We start from the raw sequence: 22,306 nt of genomic DNA on the forward strand, positions 1-22,306 counted from the left end.
GAATATTCCAATTTAAAACAAAATCAGAAAAAACAATTAACAGGATTGTTTTTTGGTTTTTCTGATTTGGTTTTGAAACTGAAAAAGGGCAAAAGGAATAAACAAATAAACGGCATTTGATTTGTGTGTTGGTTTTTTAAACCCGAAACAGAAGAACAAAAATGTACAAGGATGTTGCCAAGCTGTCACTCCGATCGAGACTGGCCAATAGAGACGTGTCTTACATCTTTCGGCGTAGGTCCCGCCCACGAGATTCAGCTCAACAGCAAGCAAAGCTTTTGGATTCGCAAGCAAAACTTTAGGATTCGCAAACAAAGCTTTTTGATTCGCAAACAAAACTTTTGGATTCGCAAACAAAACTTTTGGATTTGCAAACAAAACTTTTGGGTTTGCAAACAAAACTTTTGGATTCCCATTAATATTTTTTTTATCACATTAATTTATCTTGCAATAAAACATTTTTTGATTGCAGTGTCGATAGTTTTGCTCTCAAATCTATTTTTTGATTGCAGTGTGGAAAGTTTTGCTCTCAAACCTATTTTTTTATTGCAGTGTGGAAAGTTTTGCTCTCAAACCTATTATTTTTGATTACATAATAAAGACACAAATCTACCTCCATAGTTATGACGGTGTGGAGGTTCTGTGTGGAGCACAACCTTCGAAGAAGAAATCTAGTTTCCGATTTAGTTTCAGATCGACCACTCGCAGACTAAGTCGCCGGCTCCCACGGAAAACAATAAAGCCATTGTAGAATGCGAGAGACTCGATGGAACGTTTGAAACGTCTTTATATGTATTTTCTTTAAATCCGCGTGTCCAATTTCCCGGCATTCATTGCGGTTTTATCTAAATATCACGCAAACAAAACAAGCAATTGGATTATTCAGTTTTCCCGTTTTGATTTAAAAAACAGAAAAATACACTTTATTTGTATTTTCCTTTTGCCCTTTTTCGGCTTCAAAACCAAATCAGAAAAACCAAAAAACGACTCTGTTAATTGTTTTTTCTGATTTTGTTTTAAATCGGAATATACAAAGAACGAACCATACACGGATTATGTAGGCCTATAGTTATAGGCTACACCAGAAGGCAGAACGCAGCGAAGAAAAAAGAGCCAACCACCTAAACCAGCAATAGACTGTCTAATTAAATTTAGCCTTAGGTATGGCCGCACTTGAACCTTATGGTGATTTTATTCGTGAACTATTTGACACTGGAAAGACACACGACGCGATCAGTACCGCTCTAAAGCAATCTGGTGCCCCGAAGTGCTCCGTTATGACGGGGAGGAGGTTCTGTTTCTTCAAAGAAGAAATCTAGTGTCCGATTTAGTTTCAGATCGTCCATTCGCAGACTTAGTCGCCGACTCCCATGGGAAACAATAAAGCTGGCCATTGTAGAATGCGAGAGACTCGATGGAACGTTTGAAACGTCTTTATATGTATTTTTATTTATTTTTTAAAACAACCTCTTGCCTACAGAGCAAGCGTCTCTATCGATTGGGCCACGGCCACGGTGACCACACTGTTGTAACTGGATTTACTAATATATATCTATATGACGCTACAACTAACAACAAATGAGAGGAGAACTCCTCAATGCAGATCTGTGCTGGCTGAACTGATTTGGTCTGCTTGTCTTGTTCAGCGATTGGGCGCAAACACTTCAAATGCATTGGCTGAGAGAAAAGAAGTGCGGAGATTATTAGCATAGAGAAACGCCGTATTTTACGCCGTTGTGAAGTGCAGAAACGCGCCGTATTTTACGCGCGTTTTGATGTTCAAAACTGCGCTTTTTACGCGCGCTCTTGAAAGGCTTAATTGCGAAGTAAAAAGCGACGCTTTTATTGCGCATGACGGCGTAAAATACGCAGTTTTTCTACATTTTCCGGCTTTTTTTTCCGGCGTAATGAAGGTGATACGCATCTAAATAGTGGCGTTTTATGGCGGGGTTGGCTTGCCATAAATTGCGACGTAAAAAGCGACGCTTTTTTGCGCATTACGGCGTAAAATACGCTGTTTTTATAAATTTGACGGCGTTTTTTACGGCGTAATGAAGGTGATACTAAATGGTGGCGTTTTATGGCGGGGTTGGCTTGCCATAGACGGAGGCCAGGTAGCTGAGCAGCAGCCAGCCTATCACCTGGTTGACATGAGGGGGGCACGTCCATCCGTTACACGAGTGGCTTTGTGGGGAGCGAGTTCGTGGCTGCTGACCATAGGAGCGATCGCCCCGTTGTCACAGCTGATCATCTGAAATGAGGATTGTAAAAAGCCATATATTCACAAACAGTCATACTTAAAGATAGTGATAGGAGGCCTACACGAGACTGTTAAAGCCCTACTTTGCTTAGGAAACCAATGAGTAGGGATAAGCTAGAAACTAGAAAAAAGGAAAAAAGTCAAATGGGAATGGTATTCTTATATACCTCAGCTTTCTTGAATATAAAAAATATATACGGTGAATTGTCTCCATTGTGATTCGAGAAATAGGCCTATATGTTGAGCTGTATATGCTGTAATATAGCATATACACTTATACTCTTGGGGTCCCAGGAGCCCAAGAGGAGCGGGGTCCCAGGGGAGTGGGGTCCCAGGAGCCCCAGAGGAGCGGGGTCCCAGCAAGAGCCCCAGAGGAGCGTTACCGTTGAATTTCACAATAAAGTTAAATCCACTCGCTTGCATTCTATCTCTTGCAGCTTCCTCAAAAACAGATTGGGTTTCAAATCAAATTCTCTCAATAGTTGCTTGGTAGCAGTGGCGGACTCAGACTGTTTGAAGGGCAGGGGCGAAAAAATTAAAAGGGCACATTCTGGACAACATGGGGCCCCACCAGCGGACACAGTGGCTTTTCTAACTTGATGGTGTTTTGTTCCCCCAACGGAGCCTTAAAGGCAACACTGCCTGGAAGGTCCTATCCCCTAACCTTAGCAAGCGCTGCCTTGAAGGTCCCATTCGGGGCACTTGTTACATCTCCATGTATCACCTAAAAGAATAGTTGGGCTCATTATTTAAACGGGGGATCTGGGGGTCATCCCCCAGAATTCTTTTTGCTTCAAAGACACTGTTTCCCCTTATTCTAGCGACTTTATAAACACCAAAATGAGTTGTTCACATCATTGTGCACTTTCACATTTTAGCCAAAGAAAGGAGGATGCCTTACTGCTTTCATCTTTACTAACATTGAAAGGTCCCATGACATGAAAATATCACTTTATGAGGTTTTTTTTAACATAATTTTGAGTTCCCCTAGCCTGCCTATGGTCCCCCAGTGGCTAAAACTTGCGTTTTGTGTAAAACGAGCACTAGCTGTTCTGCTCGCCTTTGAAAAAACGGAGGCTAAAGTGCGCTGATAAGGAATAAGGAAGTCTGTATTTAGGACGTCACCAAGAATCTCAGCTCCTCCCCTTACTCTGTCTGGCCCGCCCAGAGACGTTGGCCCGCCAATGAGACTCGACCGTGCGAGCGCCACATGTGTGTGTGTGAATACACACACTGTAACGCAAGTGTTTCTTGTCGGTTCTTTGACGTGTCTTGTATTTCCACAACGAGACTGTTGTGGGGGTTATCTGAGCCATGGTTGAGAAGGAATTGGGGGACCAATTCCCCTGGGGCGGTGGTCCCTCAGCGGGGCTCAAGCGGGAGACATTCGCCCGCCAACAATCCCTTTCTCCTCCATGTCGTGGTTAATGTTCTTGAGGGAGTCAAAGCCAAAGTTCCTTCCCCCCAATTCATTCTCAACCTTGGCTGAGATAACCCCCAATACGAGTCTCGTTGTAGAAATACCAGAGACGAGAGTCTGACGTGTTATGCGCCATAACACTAAAAGCAGAACGGTTATCCAAATAACAAGGAAGTGTACAACACTTACATTACAGTCCTGGAGCTCTATAGGCCTATCTAAATAATATCATATAATACATAGATATCTGTATCATATAATACATATTATCACGGCCAAAAGCTGTGTGCGCCTCCAGACGATATTATGAATCACAAACGACTTTGTCGGGTTCTGCGACGTCTCTGGTTCTTCCACTTTCACATCAACCTGAAGTCGACTGAACCGCACGCTGCCGGCTGCCCGCTGCCGGGCAATGGTGCCTCGCAGCAACCGGCGGCATGTCGCAGTTCATGTTCATAATATCGGCTCACACAGCTTTTGGCTGTGATAATATGTATTATATGATATAGATATCTGTGTAGGCTATATGATAATATTTAGATATAGAGCTCCAGGACTCCCATGTGTTCTCGAATATTTACAGAACACGGCTAAAGGCTGTGTGCGCCTCGCCATTGCGATACATCCACTGTAAACAGAGCGCATGGTACCGTGGCTGCAAGCTGCTCAGGGCCACACCCCCACCCTCCTCCTTGACCCGCCTCGCTCCTCCGCATTTGCATTATAGCTAGAGACACCAAAACAGCGCAGTGGCTGTAACTCTGCACCACGGCTGAATTTCGGGAACGTCTTTGAGTACTGTGTTAGTTGCCCACTAATACCTATATTAAAGAATACATAAAATAGCATGTCATGGGACCTTTAAGTAAAAATTAGACTGGAGAAAATTCAATGTGCCGCTACCATACAGTCTTTGACCGCTGACAGCCAGCTACGGAAACATTTAAGGAAGTTTTCCTTCATGTTGTGGTGATAGCTGACCATTATCGTCTCTCTTGCATGAAATGACCTACACTTGAAGGATCTTGAACGCTCAAAAAATGTATATACATTTTAAACGGATTATGCCAACTGAAAATATTAAGTTTTTCTAACTTGGCATCTAATTGCGCTTTTCATACTCTTAATCTGCTTTTTGCTTCGTTATCCAGTGGAGATTTAAGTACCACTCGATGTAGCTGTTTGTCAGGCGACGCCACATGAAAGAAACGCCTCGCATTCCCCGTTCGTCAGCTACCAAAGAGAGGAACGTCTGCACCTCAATAGCTAACCACAACATGTTTTTTTCGGTTTGCCATATTCTTGCTCCAGAGGGCACATCATCATCATCATCAGGGGCAACCTAGGGCACTCATTAATTTTTGTTCACGTGTAAAGGGCAGCCAATAAGGCACTTTCTCTCATTTTCACCACCATAGAGGGCACTTTAGCACACTTTTCAACCATGGGGGCACCAGACGGGCAGAAGGGCACTAGAAGGGCACCAGACGGGCAGAAGAGCACTAGAAGGGCACTATAAGGACGAGACGAGCAGAAGGCCACTACCAGGGCACTAGAAGGGCACTGGAATGGCACTGGAAGGGCACTAGAAGGACCAGAAGGCCAGGCATGCAAACTAGTCACCTTTCGGCGAAATTCGCCGTTTTGAAGACAAAATTGACCACTTGTGTGATTCGTGGAGATCCGTTGAGAAAACATTTTGGGGGGGGGGGGGGTCTGATGGCCAGCCATGGAGTCCTTGTAGCGCCTGCTAATAGCGAGCGGACAGAGAGAAGGCGCAGCATTCTGTCAGGCGGCACGACAAGTGGGCGCACTCCCGTGGAACTGTCGCTTCCGTGCTCGTCGAACGCATGCGCTCGCTCGTGAAGCCGCGCGGACATCCGACAGCGCGAGCGGAAAGTCGCCTACCATCTGAAACGGCCAAGCGTGAGCCCAGCGGAGCCTTTAAATGCCTCGTTTCCACCGAGCGTTTCCACCGCCGACAGTACCCTCATGGTAGGCCGGATGTCGATCGCCGCGGCAGCCACGTAAACATCCCGAAGGTGAACGACGAGAACTGATTCCCAAAACAAACATAACAAAAATATGGTCACGTAAATAAAATATACAAACGAACAGAGCTTCGTCTCCCCGCGACCTTATATTATCTAAAACGTTCTCATCGATTCAGCCAATGAGAGTGCACGCGAGGGTAAACAAATGATAAGGCACCACCACACAAGTTAAGTAACGATCGCTGTAGGCTTCAATATCATGCAAGCACCTTGGTTTTCTTTTTATTTTGTTCTACATCACAATTGCATGCTTTAATAAAGTATTGTCTTCTTTAATAGGTCCATGCTCCACCTCCTTGTTCGCCCAAGCTAACGTTTTACGCGACACGTCCATTGTCCAGAATAATACCTCGCGGTTTGTTTTTATCCCCATGTCACGCCCACTTTTGGCGGTGGAAACGCGAACCGTGCCGCAACTTTGCGAACCGAACCGAACGCACCCTCCGGTGGAAACGCGCCAAAAGAGAATTTTTCAGCGGGTCACCAGTTGTGTTGATACATACTAGTCGATATAGCCGAGAGAAGTCGCTCGAAAGCGGGCCCTTGAGACACTGGTCCAGGCCAAGAAGAAAAATAAATAATGGCATACTCCTATTGCCCTGTCCTCCCACCTCTTTTTATTCTTCTCAATATTCTTTCTTAATTTTGTGATAAATTATGTACCTATTGGGGCTGCCCTTGCACATAATAAATTAATGCTTTGTTTGTAATTGTGCGCAGTCCTGTAATTTTTTTTAGCTTGTGACTAACCCTAACACATTAAAAAATGTAAAAGAAAGCTCCCCGGAGTATAAACCTGGAACCCTATAGTGGGTCTGTGTTTTTCTCAGCTCACGCATCATTCTCACCTTTTTCACCCCGAGCCAGTTTGCATGCCTGAGAAGGGCACTATCAGGGTACTAGAAGGGCACTAGAAAGGCACTAGAAGGACCAGACGGGCAGAAGGGCACCGTCAGGGTACTAGAAGGGCACTAGAAGGGCACTGGAAGGGCACTAGAAGGACCAGACGGGCACTATCAGGGTACTAGAACGGCACCAGATGGGCAGAAGGGCACTTGAAGGACCAGACGGGCAGAAGAGGACTATCAGGGCACTAGAAGGACCAGACGGGCAGAAGGGGACTATCAGGGCACTAGAAGGGCACCAGACGGGCAGAAGGGCACTATCAGGGTACTAACACCATTATCACACTCCTCAAGCCATTGGATACCATCTCTCACTCCTTCTCAGTTGAAAAATGCAATAACTTCCTATCCTTCTTCAATGATAAAATCAGCACAATCCACAGCCAGTTGACCATCGACCCCGCCCTACGTCCCAAACCGGATCCCCCCCTAACCACCGGTCAATCCTTCTCCACATTTGCTACCATCACCTCCTCTGATCTTTCCTCCATAGTCTCAACCATGAAATCAACAACCTGCAATCTGGACCCGCTCCCCACCACACTTCTAAAGGCCTGTCTCCCCATTCTCTCCACCCTCATCACTAACACTGTAAACTCCTCTCTATCCTCCGGCCATGTCCCCTCCTCCCTAAAGCTTGCATCATTCACCCCCCTACTAAAGAAACCCGGCCTGGATCCTGATTCCCCTAACAACTACCGCCCCATCTCCAATCTACCTTTTCTGTCTAAAATCCTGGAACGTGTTGTTGCCAAACAACTCATCACCTACCTTGACACCAACGACCTCTTTGAACTCTTCCAATCCGGTTTCCGCTCCAAACACAGTACAGAAACTGCCCTCCTCAAATTGACCAATGAACTTCTGCTATCCTCTGACACTGGCTCCCTAAATATCCTCATCCTCCTTGACCTCAGTGCTGCCTTTGACACGATCAATCACTCCATTCTCCTCTCCCGTCTCCAATCCACCCTTGGCATCACTGGCACCGCCCTCTCCTGGCTCGGATCCTATCCCTCCGACAGATATCAATTCATCGCCATCAACAACTGCTTGGTCCACTCCTCTTCATTCTGTACATGCTTCCTCTTGGTCAGATCCTCCGTCACCATGGACTCCGGTTCCATTGTTACGCCGATGACACACAGCTTTACCTCCCCTCCAAAACCATCAGTCCTTCCACCCTCTCAACTCTCTCCAACTGTTTGACTGACATCAAGACCTGGATGCAAAACAGCTTTCTCAAACTCAACTCCAACAAATCCGAAATCCTCATCATTGGTCCTGACACCCTCACTCACTCCACTCTGAACTTCACCCTTAACATTGACCGCTCCACCATCACCCCCTCCACCAAAATCCGTAACCTTGGAGTTATCCTGGACCCCACTCTCTCCTTCCTCCCCCATGTTAACCATATTACCAAAACTGCCTTTTTCCACCTCCGAAACATCGCCCGCCTCTGCCCCAACCTGTCAACTACTGCTGCTGCGACACTCATCCACGCTTTCATTTCATCCAGGCTTGACTACTGCAATGGTCTTCTCTACGGCACCACCGACAAAGTCCTCAAAAAACTTCAATATGTCCAGAACTCAGCTGCACGCCTCCTCACTGGTACCCGCTCCAGAGAACACATCACACCTGTCCTCCGTGAACTCCATTGGCTTCCAATTAAACACAGAATCAACTACAAAATCTTACTCATCACCTACAAGACAGCCTAGCCCCCCCCTACCTTGCCGACCTCCTCCATCACCACGCCCCCTACCGATTCCTCAGGTCCATCTCTGCCAACCTGCTACAAGTTCCACGGACTGAGCGACGGACTTGGGGTGATCGGGCCTTCTCAGTTGCTGCCCCAACCCTTTGGAATTCACTCACCTCCCACATCAAAGTCTCTCCAGCCCTCTCTTCTTTCAAATCTGCCCTCAAAACATACCTTTTCACACTAGCCTTCCCCACCTAACTCCCACCTTATTCTTCATGTTTAACCTCTGTTTTTCTTTTATTCCTAGTCTGTCTTACATAGTTTTGATAGGGCAATATGTAAAGCGTCTTAGAGTACCTTATTAAGCGCTATATACATTTTGTTTATTATTATTATTATTAAAGGGGGCACTAAAAGGGCACCAGACGGGCAGAAGGGGACTATAAGGGGACTACACGTCATTGAATTTTCTTGTTCTAGGGGGCACATCATCATAATTTATTGTATGAAGGTGCACCCTAGAGGGCACCTAATCATGTTTTGCACGTGAAAAGGGCAGCCAATAAGGCATTTCCTCTCGTTTTCGACACTCTTGAAGGGCACTTTTTCAACCATTAAGCCACGAGGGGGGGCAGTCGCCCCCCCTCTGCACTGAGAAAAAGGCAGGTGCCATTGTACAGCAAGGATAATGGAAAACAGGAGAGGTCATAAATTGAGTAGCCTACAGAACCATCTGCGCAGATAAGTATTTTTTTTATTCAAAACCAAGAGCTGGCAATAGATATTTGCACACTGGATCTCTGAGGGATGAGTCAAATATGTCCACTCTGTCAATACATCTGAATATGTAAAGGTTTATAAAAAACTATCAATGTATATAAATGTACATACACAAGTATTAATGAATATATTTATATTAGAGTAATGCATGAGTCAATGCATAATAAGAGTCAATGCATGATTCAGTAAGGGTCCATATTGAGTGAAATTCACTGCAGGTCTTAAGCCTCTTATGTGGGGTTGAAGCCTTACTGGTGGAGCCTGATAGCTACTGGTTTACAGCGCCTGGATTCTTCTCGATTATCAAAAAATACATCCAAGCATTTATTGAAAAATAACCAAGGACTGGCCTTTAGGCAAAGATCCATACCATACAGACAACATACTGACTGATCGATTCATCATCAATTAATCGTGATGCATTACATGTAGCCTACATTGCTTGATGGGCAGTACCGGGAATGCAAGGGTTCAGTTTTTACACACAAGGAATAGAATTATTTATTTTTCCGAAGTTACAATCAATAAAAAAAACATTAAAAAAAACATGAAATACAGTTTGTACAATTACTATTAGCTGTCATAACAGCTCTAGGGTTTTCCTTGATGCACCTATGGCCAAGAACACTGTTTAATTGTAATGTGTAATTAGCTGTTGGCTGTTGACCCGTGCTCTGGTGACTGCAGAAACTCGTAGGGGTCATGCACCATCTCCGAAGCGCCCCCCAGGTGGGACGGACTCCCTTAGGACAAGAAAATATAGGTTTGAGCCACAACTCTTAGACATAAAATGCTTTTAATTGATCCAGTACTTAATAGGTTTGCAGTAAATTGATAATGGAGTATAGGTCATAAATATTCTTGTAGGGTCCTTTCAACTCAACTTTCATAAAGTACACAGAATAGTTACAACTGGTAAATAGTGTGCGTCTTAACTAGGAATATCTAGTATAGCCTGAACAAGCATGGCGGTGCAAAACATACATCAACATGCAAACATCATGGATACATCTTTGTTTCCATCCTTCTAATATCAAATGTATGTTGGGACGTGGTACCCAGGTGCTGCTGGTCCCTTTCGGAGGCATTGGACAGTGAGGACAGGTTGGAGGAGGGCCTGGAGCCCACCCGCTCCCCCTGGCCCTCCTGGAACTCCTGCAGCAGTTTGTCTGCCTCCTCAAAGTGCTGCTGGCCCTCCTCATGTCCCGCCTCCTTCTTCACACTTTTACCTGATAAGGGAGAATCAGGTAACACCATATATATAAAAAAAATCGTTATTTAACCTGACATTTAAATATCTTTTTTCACACCAAAGAACAACGTGCCAATAAATCATTCTGATTTATTGAGTTGAAGCAAACAGAACAAAAATGATTACCTAAGGAATTGAGCATGGAAATACCTAGAGACATGTCAGGGTAGCCCTTCAGCGACATGAATTCCAGCACTGAGCTGCTCTCTCCCAGACCACCTCCATCTGTGATCTGAGCACATGCAAAGCGTCAATAACATCACTCTGGATGGTAAAAACAATTAAAAGTATTCAATATTCTGTTCTTTTTAAATACCTGCATAGCACAAATATCTGCTTTGGTCTCGTCAGATTTCGGGCTCATGTTTCTTTTCTGTGGAATAAAAATCAGTACAAGATTACGGTAGGTTAGCCGATAAATCAAGGAGCATGGGAACAGACCCAAGAGAAGGAAAAAAGTTATTAGTTATCATCCAACACAATACAAATAGAAAGGTCAGATACGTATGCATATAAACAAACATTGGGAACCACTGCGTAAGAGGAGAGAAAGTGGTTACGGTACCTGTCTGATTTGATGGACAGCTTTTGTGTGATCCCCTGCAGTCATCTTATCCAGGAGGCCATCCACCAGGCGCTTTGTGACACTTCCACAGCCTTTAACAAACTCCTGGACACTGAGACCAAGGTTCACAAGGAGTTAGTGAATGCATGAAGGACAGTGGATATACCTCACTATAAAACAGGGATGGGTTGCAGTAAGGACATCAAAGCTATAAGCAAACAGGCTGAGACCAATCCTCTACCATGTAACATCCAACCATGAAGACCTTACCTCAGAGCACACTGTACCCCGGTGTCATCGCCATAGGCTGAGTAGAGCATGTCCATCTCATCTGGGAGCAGGTCTGGGTAGATGGAGTTCTTCTGCAGGCTCTGTGTGTTGTAGGCACTACTGAGGAAGGTCACTGTATTGGGGTTCGACAAAACATATCAAGCAACATGCAGTTATTATTGTTTATTAAAATAAATATGTTAAAAAAAATCACAACAGCAACGACAATGTGAAAATACAATGCCATACCTTTGTGTCTCCGGTCGTCTTTAAATCCCAGGGTCGTTAATCCAGGCAACAGTTTATTCGATAGGGAATTTAAGTCCACCGGGTGGGTCTCCTCATCTGAGAAATAGGACACATCATTTAGGAAATGTGGTGGAACCAACCCAATCAATTTCATATGTATTGCATAGTAGAATAGAGAGTTGGAATTGTGATGGCAAACCTTCTTTATCAGGGTCAAGCTTATTCACGACAGCATAAACGATAGCGCTCTCTGCTTCTTTACGCAAGTAGCCCATCTAAAAAGAAAGACGGATGGTACGTTACAAACATCAGCAAATTATAGAACAGAAAGGATCACTACGTTTAAAGTTTTTTGCTTAATCTTAGAAATGATGCACACCACTAACATGTCAAATTAGTACTTATTAAATGTTGTTAGGCCAGATGGATTAGATCTCAAATGTAACATTTGATGTGCTGACTTAATACTGCCCTTCTACTAGGCAACTACCTACATTCATTGCACTAGCGGATCACCACACTGAAACAAGGCCACAGGCAGCAGTTGTCAATGTTCTAACTTTGGTCCCCCTCATGGGTCCCCCTCATAGTGGAGCACCTTAGAGTTGGGCATGTAGCGGTTGATGCGGTCCCGGGCCTCATCTGCAGCGTGCTCCACCAAGGCCAGCACATGCTCCTCCGCTGTGCTGTCAGTTAGACTGCAGGCGTTTCCTTCTGGCTCGAACAGGTAGCTGTAGTCCAAGGTGATCATTTTTGCACAATTATAGAGGATTTATTGATTAATCACACCTCATCTTTTTAACATAGCATAGAAACTAAAACGGTTACTTTGCGTACTTTATAGCCTCTTTCAGGTCTTTGACTGGCTGCTTTTTAGACTTCTTGGCGAACTCCACAGGGAGGGGGATTATCTCCAGGGGAGGGGTTTCCTCCGCCAGGTCTTCGTCTCCCAGGATGGCGGCTTGTTGGGAGTAGTCCATGTCCTGCATAAAAGACATGCTGCGCTTCAGCGCCAACAGACGCTCCTAGGGACACATCACATATAAGACATTTCACTTTGTGTATAATAACCACACTTGAAATATATAAAATGTAGCGAATATTAGCATAGCATTATCGTGTATAACAGTGCTGTATATGATGTCAATATAATAATAGGAAGTTCCATACAAAAAGCCAAAGTCAGTTTTAACAGCAAACTTAGAATAATGATCCGATTCTCAGCAGTCTTCTAGATGCCGAGGGTCTTTATTAATGACTTTACCTTGCTCATCATCTTGAAGCCTGTGTGGAGCAGCTTCTTGGCAGCTTTGTAATAGACCGTCTCTGGTCTATTGTACACCATGGCGTTGTCACACATCAGCTTAAAGTCAGCCTATTGGGGAGACGAAGAAAAATAATTGAATATGTCCATGTATTGATCACCATCTACCAAACCCTAAATAATAACAAAGTAGGCTAAATAGTTGCCTGACCTTGAATTCTGTCATAGTAGTGTATTCATTGGCAAAAATCTTGTCTTTCATGGTGCTGAAGTCCATGGGATGTTTGATGATTGTCGAGTAGCCTGGGGCAATGGCATCAGTCACTGGAAAGGCGAAGAACCCGTGCTGGTCTTTTCTGTGAAACAGAACCATAACAAGATCTCTATGAAGTCCCCTATAATTTTGCGCACAACATAAGACCAATACTAAAATAACCGTTATAGAATTAATGTGTGAATAAAGCGTTCCTAACCTCTGGAGCTGGCGCTGGAAGTGCTCCAGGAGTTGTTGACGAGGAGTACACTCATTCTCTGAAATATTAAATATTAGAAATACAGTCAGAGGCATGGAGAGGTCTGTTGGTGAGTCAGTCCAGAGTACAGAGTCCTTGTTACCTTGCTGTGTCCTGCAGGCCCGGACCGGCCTGTCCCCCAATGGATCCATCTCCATCTTGATGCTGATATTGGGGTGAAAGTCTTCCAACTCAGGCTCAAGATCAAACTTCTTCCTTTTTTTCTCTTCCGGCTGTTGTAAAATATAGTGCAATACTATTAGTCATATTAGTGACCGTGAGAAAGGATTGAGGCTTGTTACAGGAAGTATTGCTCACCTCTATTGAAATGCTTATACTCTTTGGCAAAGTGAAGGGTTCAACAGCCACGCCAACATTAGGAGCAGAGGATGCTGAGGCTGCTGCCTGAGATTCATTCTGTTCACGCTCCCTCTTCTTCCTCTTTTCCTCCTGGGAGGGAAATTAAAGTTGTGACTCCTAACACAGGTATAGGGACAATTCAAGTCTATACAAGTTGAGCACTATGTAATGTTTTAAAAAGCCCACCTTGCGTCGTCTCCTCTCCTCATCATTGACATGTTTGTCTTTGTCCTTGTCAGATTTCTTCTTCTTCTTCTTCTTCTTCTCCTTATGTCGTTCTCGGTCGTGGTCGGACCTGTCGTCGTAATAGCTGGAGTCATGTCCTGACCCAGAAAGTTCTGTCACCTCGCTGCCACCCACTTTGAGGACGAGCTTCAGAGGTTTTTCGTGAGGCTTGTCCTCGTAGTCTAACAAAAAAAACAGTTGATGATAAGAATACCTTTATATACAAACTATACATATATACATATATATACATATATACATATATATATATATATATATATATATATATATATATATATATATATATATATATATACCCACTCATGCATATATGGATTAAAATGCAGTGGATATATTCATCAGGTTAAATGTGAATGTACGAACCCCAGAGCAGGTTAAATGTGAATGTATGAACCCCATAGCAGATAAATGTGAATGGATGAACCCGTGAGCTCGCAGGCATGATGAAGTATCTGCTCAATCTAACAATGCAACCTATTAGCTATAGCTTTTAATTGGACTACAAAGACTACGCTTAGCTGGCTATTCCTGCAGAATAAAATACACAACACTGATCTAAGCCCGAATCTAACTCGATAATGTGCTTTAACCATATATATAGATATCTATATCTATATATAGATATCTATACTGGCAGGACCACTGAACAGCTCCGTGAACCAACACATGAACCAGGACAAAAACGTTACACATCGAGGTACAATAGTGTAACGTTACCATCTACTGTTCTCCACTCCGGTTTGTGTTTCTTATGTTTCTTTCCCATTTTTTCGACTTATAAATATCCAATTGGGTAGCTTTCTTGGTATGAGCTAACAGATGAGCTAACTACAACATAGGTCCACGGCCGGAAGTGACGGGCTACAGAGTTCCTGTTAGATAAAGCAGCGCGCAGATCAAACCCCGGGTTTAAACGCTTCGTGTAGCGGTTGAATCGCCGTCTGCACACCAGCCACTCCCAGGTAGAAGCGCGATCTCCCTCATCAAGTCGACCTTGTACATATACCTACTAGCACTCCGTTAATGGTATGAACATGTGTCTTCATGTAGAACAGGGTTGTAGTCTGGCATGCTAACACGATGCTGCTAGCTCTCAGCTGTCATCATGTGGAGGCTGAATGGCCATTCCTATATATTCATATACCTACTACATATTCCTGTATTAGGATTATAGAGATGATGGTTCATGATCCATTCTGAACATTGCCAACCCCCGTCTAGACAAATGTGTGTATGTTCTAATCGTTTTACAGATATGGAAGGTGACAATATGGATGTCAGTCATCGGAGCCAGAGTGTTCATGTGGAGGTTCATGTTAAATCTCACAGGTAGGGCGTTTTTTTTGTGTGTGTAAGCAAAGCATAAAGTCTGGAGTAGAAAGCTATCAACAACTGTTGATAATTTCGATGTAGGATGCCTTTGTAATATCCATGGTCATCATATTCTCAGCACAGCCAAGCGGTCAGATGTGCGGACACATGTCCTGGCTTTACTGGGTCGTCATTGCACTGTTTTTGGAAATCAGAAGTGGAGAGATTTTGACGAAGAGTTCCTAAAGAAGAATGTGGAATCTGTTGCTGTTGTAGATGAGGAGGACATGGTGAGATAGTCTACACTTCACAGACCACAACGGCAAGTCTGCTATTGACATCAGTAATTACTATACCGTTATTCCCGTCTCTCTTGAAGCCTGTGGATCTGAAGAGCTCTGATGTTTCCCTGCACATCTTCACTCTTAATGATGATGGCCCTAGCACGCTCAACCTGGAGGAGAACGAGGAGCTCTCGGCAGCCAATCACTGGCTACTGCCGGCAGGTAAGAACATTACATATTAACCAGTAATAATCACTAATGTAACACAATGATTTAACCAAATGGGAGGCTAAACATTAAAAGTAAACCGTTATTTCCTTTCATTTTATGACATGTAAAGGCAAGATTATTTCAGGGAACCTTGAATAAAGCGGTCCGACAATTTTTATTTATTGTTTTATTTCTTTAACAGCTGAATTTAATGGAATTTGGGAGAGCCTGGTATATGAAGATGGAGTTAAAACACAGGTATGATAACTTGATCCCTAATGCAATTAGTAGCTGATAATATTGGATGGGCTTCAATTTTCCCAAGCGTTTTCTCTTTTCCTTTAGCTTTTGGATTATGTCTCGACGACAATTTTCTTCTCAGACAAAAATGTTGACAGCAACCTTATATCGTGGAACCGTGTTGTGCTGCTTCATGGTAATATATAAAGACAGTAAATATATTTGGACTCCTCATTACCATGTCAATAATTGTCACATTAATGTTCGATAATTCAATTATAATTATGATCCGTGTTCAGGTCCCCCAGGCACAGGGAAGACATCCTTATGCAAAGCACTTGCACAGAAGTTGTCCATTAGACTTTCAAACCGGTAAACAAAGCCTCTTTTCAGATGAAGTTTCTAAGGCGCTTCCATCTCTATCCCTGCTTTTTGAAGCCATCCACATGCTCCTCCCCTGCAGGTATTCCTACGGGCAGTTTGTTGAGATAAACAGCCACAGCCTCTTCTCAAAGTGGTTCTCAGAGGTAAAACTGAAATGGTCTCTTGATTAGTTCAAGTATGTTTTCTAAAATTGCATGTTCTTGTTAGAGCTGAAGAGGCAGTCATGTCTAACAGTGTTTCTTGTGAATATGCAGAGTGGTAAACTGGTGACTAAGATGTTCCAGAAGATCCAGCAGCTTATCGATGACAAAGACGCTCTTGTGTTTGTTCTGATTGATGAGGTAAATAAATCTTCCTTTATTAATCCAATTACATTGCTTTGTTCTTTTTACTTTACTTTTCTTCAGTTTCTTGTAGAAAGTCCTCAGATGTTCACAGATTTCTCTATTCTAATAATGAGATTTAATAAATCAGAGTGTGAGCCATGTTACGTCTGTTAGGCTCCCATATGAGAGCGGGGTCATTCAATGTAGCGTATACATTCCTCCGACTGCCTCTTTGAAACTCCCTCAGGTGGAGAGCCTCACTGCATCGAGGAACGCAAGCCAAGCGGGAACGGAGCCTTCCGACGCCATCCGAGTGGTCAACTCTGTTCTTACGCAACTAGACCAAATAAAGCGGTTGGAATATATTCTATATGTAATATAGATATATCTATATTCCTAATACCTAATGAATCATAAGCCAAATGTTCACAATCACAAAACTCCTTTCTAATTTTCTATGCCTCGCCGCATTATTTGAGCCACTGCTCCTGCACCCTATTTTAGTATATATTTGCATGCATCTCTTAAATTTTATATCTGATGTGAGCTTCGGCTGTCCCATCGGGAAAGAATACAGTCCATCTTCCTTACTTTTCCGCTGTTCATTTGAAGACACCCCAACGTGGTGATCCTGACGACCTCCAACGTGACGGACAAGATCGACCTGGCGTTTGTGGACCGGGCAGACATCAAGCAGTACATCGGCCCCCCGTCGGAGAAGGGCATCTACAACATCTACCTGTCCTGCCTTGAAGAGCTCATGAAGGTCAGACACACTACCGTCCACAAATGGATCAATTGCATTTTTGTGAAGCTATGTGTCCTAATGGACTCTATGCTGGACACACACTTTTTCTGATTGGTTTCATCTTACTTTATTTTTGTCCCGGTGTGCATGTATCTATACAGTGCCAGATAATCTACCCTCGACGTCAGCTGTTTACCATGTCTGAGCTTCAGACCATGGGCTTTGTGGAGAGTGAGGTGTCGGATCACAGTCTGATCCTGAGAAACATTGCTCTGTAAGTATTGTGATCCACCATAGTCTCAGAATAATCGTCAGCAATTCAATACAAGCCTTGATTGATAATTGCGACCTTCCTTGTCAGAAAGAGCAAAGGTCTGAGTGGAAGAACACTCAGAAAGTTGCCTTTCTTGGCCCATGCCCTCTTTGTAAAGGTAAGTAATTTAAAGGCCATAATAAGCTATGATTTTTTATAAATATTGTGCACGATTCACACCACTCATTGATCAGTGTTGTGCGTAGACGCCGACGGTAACTTTGGAGCGCTTCCTGGAGGCTTTGGACCAGGCCGTCACCAAACAAAAGGTGGAGAAAGCACACTTAGCCAACAGTGTCTGAGGGGTAGCACTATTATATTAGGCTAATGCCAATTAGGGCTGTTTTACCAATGCTTTCTGTTGGTTTGTTGTTCACCAGGATTTGTTGTTTATTTCAATCAATGTTGTGTTTGGAACATGACACAAGTTCATTACAAATCTGGTGATATGGCTTTTGGTTTATGAACTTTGAAGATGAAACTTTCTCAGTAGCTTCTGTGCATTAAGGGTTTGGTTCAATGTTAAATCACTATTAAGATGTTCTGTTAAATCCAAGGTTGTATATTTCTACTATAAAAATGTGTTCATCATAGTTTTCTCAATTAACCAAAATGTCAACATCTGTAAAAAACAAAAAAATCGTATACAAGTTTTTGTATGTTTCAACTCTTGTTCAACGTTTATCCATGTACTCATGTTATTGTGTATACAACATTTTATAAACTTAATTATATCTTCACCAGTTCATTTTCACAGCACTTTTCTGTAAAGAATTGTATAACACTGGTCATTTATTGGCTTTTTGATGAAAATATAATATCTCTTTTATGCTGGAAATTATATAGCCGGTACATAGTCTTGTGTAATAGATTATATTGATTTGACCAAGTTTGAAGAAGCTGTTGAAAGATAGCTTGGAAGACGGTGAAACTAGAAACACTAGTCCTGGAGCATCCTGATAAATTGGTTGGATTTCCAAATGGAGAAAGCTCATGGTGCTTTCTGATGGTAACCCTTAATTCTGACTTAATTAGGGTTTCCTCTCCCGCAATGATTTGTTTTTGCAACATGATTGATCCGTTTTGATGTCAAAAAGGCATGACATATCTGGCCTAACAAAAGCCAGCGTGGCGGATCAGCCTATATGTATGATGGTGTTTGGCATTCCCCAAGTCGTGTGCCACTTTGCATGTCAGCTTGTGGCCTCAGAGAATGTGGCCTTTGTTTGAACTTGACTTGAACAGCTTTGTTAACTCTACTTTACAAGCTTTCCCTGTGTTTGTCTTGGTTTTTGCTGGCTTTGTTTGAATCATCAGTGTCACCTATTGGCTACGTCTGACTATACACATTTGACAATGCTTTTATTGTTGTCTGGTAAAGAAGATTAATGTTTTTTGGATCAAGACATGCATTGATTATTAATCACTATTACAAGAAGATGTATTTTTAATAGAAAATGATTTATTGAATTTGGTTCAAAGAGAAAATGTAAAGAATGAAAACATGATTCCCTTCTGGAGGACCATTCAATTATTAAACCATATTAAAACATCTTTCCAAACAACACAAGTTGGGAAAAATGACAAGCCAAATGTCTAAAGATATACATTTTCATTGATGAGATGGACTTCTTGGCGTAGCCTTGTGTAAAGTCTACTGCCTACTTTCACTCTTTTTTAACAACTTTGAGTGAATCTCAATGTCCATGTTTGAGTCCTACATGGGTGTTAATCCGTTCTAAACGTGTGGCTGTTTGGACATGTTTGAGCTGTGTGTGGGATAGAGACGTAGCGGCACAGAAAGGAGAGGGACGACAAAGTGAAATGGAGATAATCAGGCATAGCAAGTAGGATCAAAGAAGATCCATCAATGAGCTATGCCAATGCCTGCTCATCCTATCAACCAGACAGGGATCAAAATCACAGTAAGTGTGTTTTTGTGTGTGTCTGTGTGGTATTGTTTATGTTGGATTGTGTATTTGTGTTTGTGTGTTGTATATGTGGATTGTGTGTTTTTGGAGTTTGTATGTTTATGTATGCTAAATAGGGGACAGCAATATTAGTACAGACTTTTGTTGACACAGGAACTGTGAGCTTCAGGTCTACAACTGTTTACAGAACCAGTGGAGGCTTCTCCAGTGAGGAGAGGGAGGAAGATCCTCCTTAACATTGTTGAGAATAAAAAATGTAGATTGTCCGCACTACTTTAATGAATTAATGTCCTTAAATAGGACATTAGTGCCTTTGTATATGTTATGTTCGTTTCCCTGGGTAAAGGGACATTAGCACCCCCTATTGCCTATTGACAATTACTTCAGGGAGGACGTCCCTCCCTCAGCCTCCATTGACTCGCATTCATTTCCCGAAAGTTTTGGCGGCCGGTGAATAACATGGGGTTCAATGGGAGAGAGGAGGAAAGTCCTCCTCTAAGTGGGTGTGACTAGCTGAGGGATCTGGATCCCACCTACGTTTATTCACGAATAGGCTGAAAGCCCTGGTAGAACCAGTGAACCAATAAGCATGAGTCCTGGCTGTGGAGCAGGCAGCCCGGAGGGAGGGTTTATCCCCTCAAGTCTTAGTTACGAGAACCAACATACCCGCGCTGTCGAATGGATCTTTCCACCGAGCGGTGCTCTATTGTTTGTTGTGGTACAGTGCAGCTCTGTTCGCTTATATTGACGTTACCGTAGCCCGCGGCCGGTCGGCGGAGCCTGCGGCCGGGCAGGGCTACCCGCGGAGCCTGCGGCCGGGCTGCCCGCAGCCGAGCTGCGGAGCCCGCGAGGAGGGTTGACTTGATCTATAAATGAAGTCCCTCAATCTTAATTGGCTTAACACCATGACCAACATTCTGAAACATCCATCATTATCCACATTTGCCTCAAACAATGTTAGGCTTACAGCCCATGTAAATAGTTGTGAAATTATGTTCTTGATGTTCTTTTAATTGTTTCTTACTCTGACCGTTCTGTTTGATATCTTGGAAAGAATGTTAGTGAATGGTTCAGAGCATGATGCATTTTAAATGGCATCACTTATGGTATTGTTTCTTTATTTTTCTCAAAAAAATTGTAGCTGAAAATAAACATAGCCAAATTACAACCAATAGCTTCAGTCATTGAGGGCAAAACTATGCCCAATGATAGGCCTGGATTTTTTGAATTCAGTTTTACAAAACAAGAGTAGGCCTGAATTTGACTAATTGGCTTTGCATCCTTTCCTTCTGCCCTTGTAGTCCAAGACATGCTGCCCACCAGCTTTCAAAGTCCAATGCTGCCACTGGTGGATTTGTATCAATACACATAATTATTCCATCCTGCACCAAAACAGCCTAAAACAACTTTTGTGTCACATACTTATGCCACAATAGGCCACTTACAGTGTAAGCAGGCTAATGGCAACCAAGCGCGCAGTCCTTCCTCCCTCACTTTACAAACCACCAGCCGCCACTGTAGAGAACATATATAACATGACATACACATTGTTACAAACTAGAATGGAGAACTTGTTTTATCCAGCAATGAAACAACAAAGCATGTTTCATGTAGGCCTACTAGGCAAAACAAAAGCTCAAATATTTCCATAAGCAGAACGGCACCATTCTTTTCTATCACTGAACAATATGTTGGTCAGTTATTTGGCTAAGACCTAGTCCTTAAAAACCTTGCCAAAATAACCAACCATTAAGCATCAACGAGTTGCTCTTTGTCTGCTTAAAGGTCGGTATGTTCTTTTTGATTTTCGGATAGCATTGTATTGTCTATTACAATTTCAAACCAACTTAAAGACAGTAGTACCATAAGGGATAGTACTAGGCCCCTTGCATTCACTTCATTGGGATAAGGGACATTTCATGATGTATATAAACTGGGCCTTATATTAACTGAATTTGTGCAATGAATTCAGTTTCAGCCATTTTCAAAAATGAGAACCTATCAAGTATCCTTTTGAGATGTAGACCGCCAGCCGGCGCTGTTGGGCTGCCCCCATCCGCCCCCATGTCTGGACGGGACGCCCCCGTGTCGAGCACCCAGGGGCGTCCAATGAGTAACAGCGCCATCTGGCGGTCTACATCTCAACAGCATCCTGCTCAAGAGGAGGCTGCTCGCTGCTCTCCGCCCTCAGTTGGCTGCTGGAGGAGCTGGGGAAGCAGCGGCAACACCAACCATCGCCGGTCTCATGTCTCCCCGGTTTAGGATCGTATCCTGCCCTCTGCAAATGACAACGGATCCTTTTGAATGATTCTCCGGTTTTGTTGGCTGAATTTAGTTGAAGTTGGATTTTGTTTTTGCCAATTAAACACAATGTGACAATGTTGAGGCATTAACTGTTCGATCGGATTAGCCGAAGAACCTTCGTTTGAGTAAGGGATTTAAGGATGGGGAAACTTCATTCTAAACATGGTAAGTAGTGCGAAGTATGGATTGAGCGTTTTGGATTGGCCTACCAGTGATTTGAAGTAGTTTTAATTATATCAAAAACTAACGACTGGCCTCTGTGTCTACAACGGTCAATGGAACTGGACCTACAGTGTCTAAGAGGAGGGAGAATCCTGAAGGTGAGATCTGTCACATCTATAAAAAACATTAGACTGTTACAACGACTGGCAAAAACCGCGTGCTATTTTGGATGTTTCAAATCT

At 43.2% G+C, this 22,306-nt stretch overlaps 3 protein-coding genes across 6 annotated transcripts in view; 2 read left to right on the forward strand and 1 right to left on the reverse strand.

Annotated features, from left to right (window-relative positions):
• Positions 1 to 9,249: 9,249 nt before the first annotated feature.
• On the reverse strand, positions 9,250 to 14,617 carry brd9 (bromodomain containing 9). The gene is made up of 17 exons (XM_030371188.1): positions 14,569 to 14,617; positions 13,792 to 14,012; positions 13,564 to 13,695; positions 13,349 to 13,478; positions 13,207 to 13,264; positions 12,945 to 13,089; positions 12,734 to 12,844; positions 12,307 to 12,494; positions 12,068 to 12,200; positions 11,669 to 11,744; positions 11,470 to 11,565; positions 11,221 to 11,353; positions 10,951 to 11,062; positions 10,702 to 10,758; positions 10,512 to 10,617; positions 10,192 to 10,362; positions 9,250 to 9,876 (listed from the first exon to the last, which is right to left on the reverse strand). Exons 1-17 carry the CDS (start codon positions 14,615 to 14,617, stop codon positions 9,782 to 9,784), a joined length of 2,013 nt encoding a protein of 670 aa, XP_030227048.1. The 3' UTR covers positions 9,250 to 9,781.
• A 74-nt stretch (positions 14,618 to 14,691) lies between these two features.
• trip13 (thyroid hormone receptor interactor 13) lies at positions 14,692 to 19,221 on the forward strand. Of its 3 annotated transcripts, none has more exons than XM_030371207.1 (14): positions 14,692 to 14,813; positions 15,105 to 15,180; positions 15,302 to 15,452; positions 15,542 to 15,668; positions 15,859 to 15,914; positions 16,002 to 16,092; positions 16,196 to 16,268; positions 16,360 to 16,423; positions 16,535 to 16,621; positions 16,854 to 16,960; positions 17,219 to 17,372; positions 17,516 to 17,628; positions 17,716 to 17,785; positions 17,862 to 19,221. In XM_030371207.1, exons 2-14 carry the CDS (start codon positions 15,107 to 15,109, stop codon positions 17,871 to 17,873), a joined length of 1,179 nt encoding a protein of 392 aa, XP_030227067.1. In that variant the 5' UTR covers positions 14,692 to 14,813; positions 15,105 to 15,106; the 3' UTR covers positions 17,874 to 19,221. The 3 variants fall into 3 exon arrangements, with proteins under 3 accessions (XP_030227067.1, XP_030227065.1, XP_030227066.1); XM_030371205.1 differs by having other exon boundaries at positions 17,874 to 19,221; XM_030371206.1 differs by having other exon boundaries at positions 14,727 to 14,877; positions 17,874 to 19,221.
• A 2,497-nt stretch (positions 19,222 to 21,718) lies between these two features.
• nkd2b (NKD inhibitor of WNT signaling pathway 2b) overlaps positions 21,719 to 22,306 on the forward strand; it is a gene marked incomplete in the record, with an annotated part of 29,804 nt that continues 29,216 nt past the window's right edge. The window contains 2 exon segments of one of the 2 annotated variants that reach the window (XM_030371201.1): positions 21,719 to 22,067; positions 22,196 to 22,222. In XM_030371201.1, coding sequence (XP_030227061.1) covers positions 22,043 to 22,067; positions 22,196 to 22,222 — 52 coding nt within the window. 2 annotated transcript variants of the gene reach the window in all.

The sequence above is a fragment of the Gadus morhua genome, chromosome 11 (genome assembly GCF_902167405.1).
Source record: "Gadus morhua chromosome 11, gadMor3.0, whole genome shotgun sequence".
Classification (NCBI taxonomy): Eukaryota; Metazoa; Chordata; class Actinopteri; order Gadiformes; family Gadidae; genus Gadus; species Gadus morhua.

Excerpts from the sequence above, each read along its gene's own strand:
- trip13 (XM_030371205.1), top strand. The coding sequence starts at position 15,107 with ATGGAAGGTGACAATATGGATGTCAGTCATCGGAGCCAGAGTGTTCAT. Across the intron at positions 16,622-16,853 it reads TGTTTGTTCTGATTGATGAG|GTGGAGAGCCTCACTGCATC; the intron begins GTAAATAAATCT and ends AAACTCCCTCAG. Across the intron at positions 16,961-17,218 it reads CAACTAGACCAAATAAAGCG|ACACCCCAACGTGGTGATCC; the intron begins GTTGGAATATAT and ends GTTCATTTGAAG.
- brd9 (XM_030371188.1), bottom strand. The coding sequence starts at position 14,617 with ATGGGAAAGAAACATAAGAAACACAAACCGGAGTGGAGAACAGTAGAT. Across the intron at positions 13,696-13,791 it reads AGGAGAGGAGACGACGCAAG|GAGGAAAAGAGGAAGAAGAG; the intron begins GTGGGCTTTTTA and ends TTTCCCTCCCAG. Across the intron at positions 13,265-13,348 it reads GGCCTGCAGGACACAGCAAG|AGAATGAGTGTACTCCTCGT; the intron begins GTAACAAGGACT and ends TTAATATTTCAG.